Source organism: Chanodichthys erythropterus, chromosome 8 (assembly GCF_024489055.1).
Source record: "Chanodichthys erythropterus isolate Z2021 chromosome 8, ASM2448905v1, whole genome shotgun sequence".
NCBI lineage: Eukaryota > Metazoa > Chordata > Actinopteri > Cypriniformes > Xenocyprididae > Chanodichthys > Chanodichthys erythropterus.
Genome location: NC_090228.1, coordinates 6401495 through 6410198, shown reverse-complemented (window position 1 = coordinate 6410198; position 8704 = coordinate 6401495). Strand labels below are relative to the sequence as shown.

General features: G+C 37.7%; 1 protein-coding gene across 7 annotated transcripts in view; it reads left to right on the top strand.

The window, feature by feature from the left end:
* The window catches only part of cald1a (caldesmon 1a), a 65591-nt gene extending 57237 nt beyond the window's left edge, over positions 1-8354 (top strand). For 2 of the 7 annotated variants that reach the window (XM_067391629.1, XM_067391628.1), the window contains 3 exons: positions 569-637; positions 4517-4553; positions 6549-8353. In XM_067391629.1, the coding sequence (XP_067247730.1) occupies positions 569-637; positions 4517-4553; positions 6549-6562 (120 nt within the window). In that variant the 3' untranslated portion in view covers positions 6563-8353. Of the gene's footprint in view, positions 1-568; positions 638-916; positions 961-4516; positions 4554-6548 lie in introns of all 7 variants that reach the window. The other 5 variants (XR_010895670.1, XR_010895669.1, XM_067391627.1 and 2 more) reach the window with 5 other exon arrangements.
* Positions 8355-8704: the final 350 nt, after the last annotated feature.

The following is an 8704-nucleotide window of genomic DNA, read 5'->3' as shown; positions in this document are numbered from 1 at the left end:
ACAAACTGGTCCGATCATGGAGGCCCCACCTCGCAACTTTGCAGGACTTAAAGGATCTGCTGCTTACATCTTGGTGCCAGAAACCACAGCACACCTTCAGGGGTCTAGTGGAGTCCATGCCTCAACAGGACAGGGCTGTTTTGGCAGCAAAAGGGGGACCAACACAATATTAGGAAGGTGGTCATAATGTTATGCCTGATCAGTGTTTTATATATATATATATATATAATCTTTGTTGAGCAGCATTATTTTCTGTCATATCAAAATGGTGCACCTCACCTTGGCCTTCACAGTTTTCCTGTCATTCTCTCTTTCTCTTCCACTGTTACTGTAGATTTCACTTTGCTTCTTGCCCTGGGCTTCTTTCCTCTGCTCTCTCTTCTGCTCTCTCTCTCTCTGCTGAAGATCAGGTATGTCCCTCCCCTCCAAGTATGCTCCCTTGCCTTAAGGACACTGGCATCCCTTATGTCATTTCTGTCGGATTGACGTGCATGTACATGTGTTTACATGAGTTGTTTAGTTCAGGGTCATCTCGCGAGTGATATTACACCCCCTTCCCCTCCTGCAGGACCTGAAACCAGGTGACGTGACCAGCAAACGCAGTCTATGGGAAAACAAAGGGTCCTCTGCTACCAAGGTAACCAAATACAGTTGTTGTTTTTTTTCCCCCAATCAGCCCGATGCTTTCTCGCTTAGTTATTTCTACACGTAACATTTTTCATATGCCCCTGGAGAATAAATTAATAAAGCACTTATGTGTCCAGACAACAGGCTGTGGGTATTTTATAACCCTTCAGGCATGCCATTAGGACTCTGGAGACAGTAACAGTCATAACTCCACTCTAGCATGATAGCTGCAGTATAATCCCAGAGAATAACATTGCCATAACATTGCCTGTGTGTTTTGTGTTTTAAGCCATCCCCTTGCTAATTGTCTACAGATCTGACCACCTTGAGGAGGTAAATGTTACTTTATCACACAGGAATGCATAGTGTTTGATGAGCCACACTTAATGCATTTCACATCACAAGATGGCTTAGGAACTGTGATGTCATGCCTTTGGCTTTTTTCGTTTCTTCACAGAGCTTCTTTCACACTCTTGCTCACTGCCACGAGAGCAGGCGGTTGGTTTGCAAAAAGGAAGTGCTTTAAAGAGCTGAAGTCACCAGGAGTAACTCCTGTTGCAATAATTGACCTTATGTTAAGCTCCACCCACCTTAGTTACCATTGCTCACTCAGACAAGCATTACATTCTAATAGGAATGAACAGGATACGTTCCTGAACAGTGATATACAGTACACTAAGATTTTTAATGTTTTTAAAAGAAGTTTCGTCTGCTCACCAAGGCTACATTTATTTAATTAAAAATACAGTAAAAAACAGTAATATTGTGAAATATTATTACAATTTAAAATAACTCTGTACTATTTAAATATATTTGACAAAGTAATTTATTCCCGTGATGCAAAGCTGAATTTTCAGCATCGCTACTCCAGTCTTCAGTGTCACATGATCCTTCAGAAATCATTCTAATATGCTGATTTGCTGCTCAAGAAACATTTATGATTATTTTCAATTTTTTCAGGATTCCTTGATGAATAGAAAGTTCAAAAGAACAGCATTTATCTGAAATACAAAGCTTCTGTAGCATTATACACTACCGTTCAAAAGTTTGGGGTCAGTAAGAATTTTTATTTTTATTTTTTTGAAAAGACATTAAAGAAATGAATACTTTTATTCAGCAAGTATGCATTAAATCAATCAAAAGTGACAGTAAAGACATTTATAATGTTACAAAAGATTAGATTTCAGATAAACACTGTTCTTTTGAACTTTCTATTCATCAAATAATCCTGAAAAAAAATATTGTACACAAATATTTTGAACAATTGTACACATTAAATGTTTCTTGAGCAGCAGATCAGCATATCAGAATGATTTCTGAAGGATCATGTGACACAGAAGACTGGAGTAATAATGCTGAAAATTCAGCTTTGCCATCACAGGAATAAATTACTTTGTGAAATATATTCAAATAGAAAACAGTTATTTTAAATTGTAATAATATTTCACAATATTACTGTTTTTACTGTATTTTTAATTAAATAAATGTAGCCTTGGTGAGCAGACGAAACTTCTTTTGAAAACATTAAAAGTCTTAGTGGTTCCAAACTTTTGGACTGTACTGTATACATATGTGCTCATAAAGTGGAAAAAAATTGCTTAGCATCTTGTGTATGCCATTTTTCTGCCATTTTAAGCAACCACACAAAACACTCTAGCAACTCCCTAGCAACCATCCAGGACTCCTTAGCTATTCCCTAGAAACCACCCAGAACTCCTTGGGTGAAGCATGGGTAACAACATCCCAGCAGCCATTCACAACACCCTAGAATCATGGTCGAAGGTTTTGCAAGGGCAAAACTTAAAGAAATTAAGTTATACGGTAATGTGATTAAAAACTGCAAAGACTGCGAAAGAATGCGAAACAGAATCATTTTAAATGGTTATGAAAGTAAACTGAAAAGGCAAAAGCCTCTTTTGATGGGAAGTGATAACATTTCTACAACATACTCACCATGGTACTGTGAACGATTGCTTCTGCTTTGACTTAAAGGGATAGTTTTATAATACTTTATTTATAGTTTTAAGCTTTATAATGGGAGTGAATTGTAAAGTGAAGCCCAAAAAAGCACATTCATCCATCATAAAAGTAATCCACATGGCTCCAGGGGGTTAATAAAGACCTTCTGAAGTGAAGCAATGCATTTTGGTAAGAAAAATATCCATATTTATAACTTTAGAAACTATAATCACTGGCTTCCGTATGCAAGTTGAGTCCCGGCGCTAGAGTGAACTTTGACCTTGACGCATGACGTATTGATGAATCACAGAGAGGACAGAGCAAAACAAAACACCAGTCGCAAACTAGAAAGTCTAAAACGAGATTTTTAAAGAGAAATGTCGGAGGAGCTTGAGTTTGTTGCCCAGCACTAAGGTTACTATACATCTACATCCTATGCTGGAACTCGACTCTCTCGTGAACGTGCGGACGGACGTTACCAGAATCTAGTGATTACAGTCCATAAATTTATGATTATGGATATTTTTCTTACAAAACCACATCACAGGCTTTTATGAACCCCCTGGATTCGTATGGATTACCTTTATGATGGATGGATGAGCTTTTTTGGGCTTTAAAATCTCAGTTACTATTTAATCCCATTATAAAGCTTGGAAGACCCAGGATATTTTTTAATGTAACTCCAATTGTGTTTAGCTGAAAGAAGAAAGTCGTATACACCTAGGATGGCTTGGGAGTGAGTAAATTATGGGATAATTTTCATTTTAGGGTTAACTATCCCTTTAAGTCAATATGTAAATTAATTAACATTGATTCACCTTGTGGGGAATGTAGTTCATAATTTATTTGGAAAAGAAACAAATACTGGATAGCTTGTATACTTACAGTATAAGTGACTTGGCAACAGTGTTTTACCATATGTTTGGAAAAAAAATTATCTAATAAAAAATTAAAATGGAAAAATGGAATACATATTTAAAATTCCATTAAAAAATATCCAAATACACAGGACATTAAAAAAGAGCAAAAGCTTGTCTGATAATATGGTGGATGGCAATTAGGGCGGAGCTTAGTAAAGGATCAATTTCACCTTCTCTCTCTTTCATTTGCTCTTTTTTTCCCTCACACATGGGTTTAACACCCATCACCCCTTTACAAAGGACTCTGCCTATTGTGAGAAGATCTATTTTAATGCTGGCATGACTGGGATGCAGTTGACCAAACATGGCGATTTATTCACATCACGAATAGAAACCAATTCCAGTTCTATCATGAGTCGATCCCATCGCCTGAACCTGAAAAGGCATTCCCACGAGCGCTGGCCTTCATATTTTTATATCCCCAGATCAAACAGATAATAATGGTAGTCATTCAGAGCGGGCAGCTCTATCTTTGGAACGGGCACAATAGAATCTACTGCTGGACTGTCAGCGAGGCGTCAAGATCAGGCCAAGGCCGCGGTCAGCCACAGATTGCATTTTTGGCCATGAGCGCTTTAAGGACTGGTAAATGGTGACGTAAAAAGCCTAATGAAGGGAAATCTGTGGTAATAACCGCACTGATGTTACCAAAACCAACAGTGCTGTTTGGTCAGGAGTGGAAAGAATGAGGGTTTCACTTGTATGTGAATCTGGAAAAAGAGTGCTGTATGAAACCATGCTAAGCATGTTCCTGTCATTGTACACGCAGCATGTCGGCCACAAGTGCTTTCACTGATGACTTTTTGGAGCACATCGGCACAAAAAAAACTATGTTAAAAAGGAAATGTAAAATGAAATGTGAAGGCATAAGTGGAATACCAGACGGATGGGCTGGGAAGGACTCGGCCACACTGATTAGCACATTAGCTTTTGTTTACGTTAATCTTATTCTGTCTTTTTCTTTCTCTTTCTCTCTTCTTCCATTTTCTTTTGGATTTATACCTCACCAGGTCACAAGCAGAGGAGAGACCAAATCCGTCACCAATGGTAAGTGACGACAAGAGAAATTGTATTTGAGTAACACCATGTCCCAACAAATTTGTCAACCCATAACTGCTGCGTGATGTGACACAATCACAGGCAATTACAATGTATTTGATGTATCACATAGATGTAACACAGAGCACGGTTTTGGACCAATGAGATTACAGAGTGGGCGGGGCTATGCCACCGGAATGGACCCTTTTTTGTGATGACACATTTCCACAGGAAATAAATATATATATATTGATTTTTCGATACATATCGATACTGAAATATCTGAAGCGCTTTCGATACTCATTTTCCACTGAATAGCTACACGATACCAGCTGTTCTTTCTTGCTCTCTCATCTCTCCGACAGCGAGTTGACACACAAACCTGAATAATGCTGGTGTTGCAGGGCTTGATTTTCAGTGTAGGATTGCACGAATTGAGCATAATTTGGGGTTACACCCAAATTGCGCCATATAAAGCTGTCTCTCAGTTCTAAATTGAGTTCTTTTTCACTGCTTATTGCTTATTAAACAGTCAAATACACACAAAATAATGCCAAAATGCCGGTCTTAGCGAGTATTTACGTAAACACAGTCAGTTATATTTTAAATGAACATAAACAGTTGAGAAAGAAAACGCATGTGTAACAGTATAATAGATCCGTGCGTCAGGTCTTAAAGTGACAGCAGCCTAATATACCTGCTGCCAAATTTTTTTCCCCCATGGTATCGATGTAAAAATTGTGGCCAGTGAAAATGCTGAGTGGCTAGTGTGTGTGTGTGTGTGTGTATATATATATATATATATATATATATATATATATATACATACATGCATAATCAATCTCTTGATTTTTGGGGGGGATTTTCTTGTGGATTTTTCTTTTGATACTGGAGCAAATGGAAACACAAAATTATATTTGTTATAGTTTCTGTTCAGCGCTATAGAAGTTTTACCAACTACGCCGATTTCTGCTTCTGAAAACCCCAGAAAAGTGAAACCAAGCAATTGTCAAGATGTTCTGCTGTCGCGGTTGTGGCTAGATTGGAAAAAATTTTGAAAGAGATTTTGCTTTTAGGGTTTAGATAACAAAAAAAGCTTGCTTGTTTAGCACACAGTGCAAGTTTTATTGTGCCTATACATCCAAGCCAACATGAGGTCAAAATGAAGTCCTACTGTGAAGGGCAGGTCTCTCCATATTGCACAACAACCACAATCTCTCTGCCAGGAAGCCCTTGCACTGATAAATCATAGCTGCAGGCACGCCAGTGTTTTAAAATGCCTATTTGGCATTGTTTTCTATTTTGAATGCAAGCCATTTGTTCCTCTAGAAGAGGTCGCGGTGGCCTTCGAGCGTGCCAAGCGTTTTTTGGGTAATGGGCGACAGGTCTTTGCTATAGCCTGCCCTGAATTGCCCTCCCCCACATCGGCCTGCTCGTCTCAATATCACGCCATGGATTCTGGGCGTCCGTCAGTGCCAGCAGGGCTAAAGCTGCATGTTTGTCACATTACTGCATGGGGCGGCAGATTAGTACGCTCGCATGCCGTATGGAGATGTCATGAAAACTTACGTCTACATGGACAAACACATAGACGCCTTACATTTAAGAGATTCTTTGAGCTATATTTAGCTCTGGAGCATAAGAGAAAGGGTGTATGTTACAAATACAATGCTAAGCTTACAAAGATTTTAAATTGTCTCAAATATTCTTAACTGAATGAAAAATGTAACAAACACGTGCCATTTAACCCTGTCTTCTAATGACCCAGATCACATAAAGAATAGGCAACAATCATGTTTAAACATGCTTTTGGACAATAATCATTTTATACATTTGACTTTGGGTCAAATTTGACATACTAAAGATCTCTTAGTTCAAGGGTTCTATATGAATTACAACAATGCTGCATTTATTTGATCAAAAATTCAGTAAAAACTGAAATATGTCTGTCATCTCATTTATTTTCATGCAATTTTATGACTTTTCGCTTTTGTCTCTTAACAGGAATGGGCCATTAACCCTTCAAAGACGCCAGAGAGGCAGGGACCAAGAGAATGCACAACATTCCTTTTTTAAACTTTTATTAATACCAAAAAAAAAAACACAAGCATTTTATACTGCAAGGAAGATCTATGTGTGTAGACACGGTATAAAAGAGAGAAAAATGTAAAAAAAAATATATATATATTTTATCACTGTATTCACAGGCCACCATCTTGCACCATCATAACAAACGCAGTTGCATGTACCTTCTGTTAAACTGAAATCTAGGCTGTGAAAACAAGAAATCCAACTTTAATTTGTTAAAATTTATATAACAGCTCAAAATAGATTTCTTGGATAGGAGGACGAGGAGTAGCATTCCGAATTGTCTTTTGTCAAATCACAAATCATTTTAAACATGTTAGTTACCCTTCTCACCTGTTAATTTATAACTAAAGCAAAGCTTCACCTTGCATTTCTTATATGTTCGCCAGTTCCAGACCGAATATGAGCACCAGTAGAGTAGCTGTATTTTGTACTTTTTGTCGTAACGATTCTTTTTTTTTTTAAATTGTCTTAATAATATATGTTAGCACATAGTGTAAGTTTTTGTAATTAACTATATATGTTACTGCTTGATACAAGAAGGTCTTTGCTTTTGCTCTCAATATTATTTTATATCAAAGCAAGTTTTAATTCAGCAGAAGTCCATTATAGTCGTACCGTTATTATTACATTATCTTTGGCTTTTTTGTACTCTTGGAAACACTGGTCTGAAGTTGTTTGTGACCATCTTTCTATAAGTATTAATCACCATGTGTCATGTGGAATAATCGGTATTGGTTAAAACAAGAGAACTCGAAAGAAAGGGAACATGCACTTTTTGGTTTAAATCACATATTTGATCAGTACATTTCACAATTTTTGCATATAATGCAAAACCTTGGTTAATTCTGATTTCAGCAAGGACAGAGAGAAGGACAAGGATAGTCAAAGACAGTCAATTTATGTTTATAAGTGTTTCATTTTCTGAGTGTCTTCTTTCTGTGTTGCAATCGATTCATCCTAAATTGCAATACGGATTTTGCCCTCCTTCGATACATGGCTAGCTGGCAGAACATCATCATTTAAACATGTGTCATTTCTGACATGTCAGACAAAGAATATCCACACCGTTAAAAATTGTGTTGGTTCAACTTAAAGTAAGTTACCTGGTTGCCTTAAAAATGTGAGTTCATTGAAATTAAAAATTTTAATTAATACAATGAAGGCGATTGGTTTAATCAACTGAACCTGAATCTGAACCACGTTCATTTTTGAAGATGATTTGACAAACTGATAACAAATCATGAAAACATTTTTTACAGTGCAGTTCTGCCACCGTAGCTTAACACTAATGTCTCTAAAGGTTCCTGTATTCTGCTTGTATTTGACAATCAAGTTTTTTTTACTATGTGTTTCATCTTTGTAAACACCTATGTATTGTTTCAGAGTAACACTATGCAAGTCGCACCACCTTTAATTACAATTACCTTGTTACAAATATGACCGTTTGTAGCCAATAGTTCCATACAGAGCAACATTGTATCATTGTCTCAGTGACCACAATAAAGAGACCAATGAACAACACCTGTGACAGTGTGCTTCTTCTCAATACTCCACCAATATATCTCCACCATATATCTCCTAACTGTCATGCTCCACTCCCTCCAACAATAGGCTCAGTTCTGGCAACCAATCAGAGCAAAGTCACATGATCTGGCAGGTCTGTATTAGGTGAGCTTTGGGTTAGTTTGAAACTGTCTGCTGCACGGACCCTCGAGATAAGACCCCATCTCTCTCTCTTCTTGGTGAGATCTTAGGTAAGAGACTTTGGATTTTGTTATTGGATCCGAGTTCATTGGTAACTAAAATCTATTCAAACAATTGCATGCCTACTGGATTAAACTGATTCTGCAAAGTTGCCCATAATGTGTGAACTCAGGCCTGAGGATCACCCTCTTCATTCCTGTGCAATCATCAATGCAATGCTTGTCTTGTTCGCCAGAGGGACCGGTGGTTTGCGTGCTTTGGGGTTTTCTCTTAATGCTGCTTAATACAGACTATCAATGGCAACATTCCTGCCACCGTCAGCCTGTGATATTCCAGCCTTTCGGATGGAGTACGACTGGCCTTCG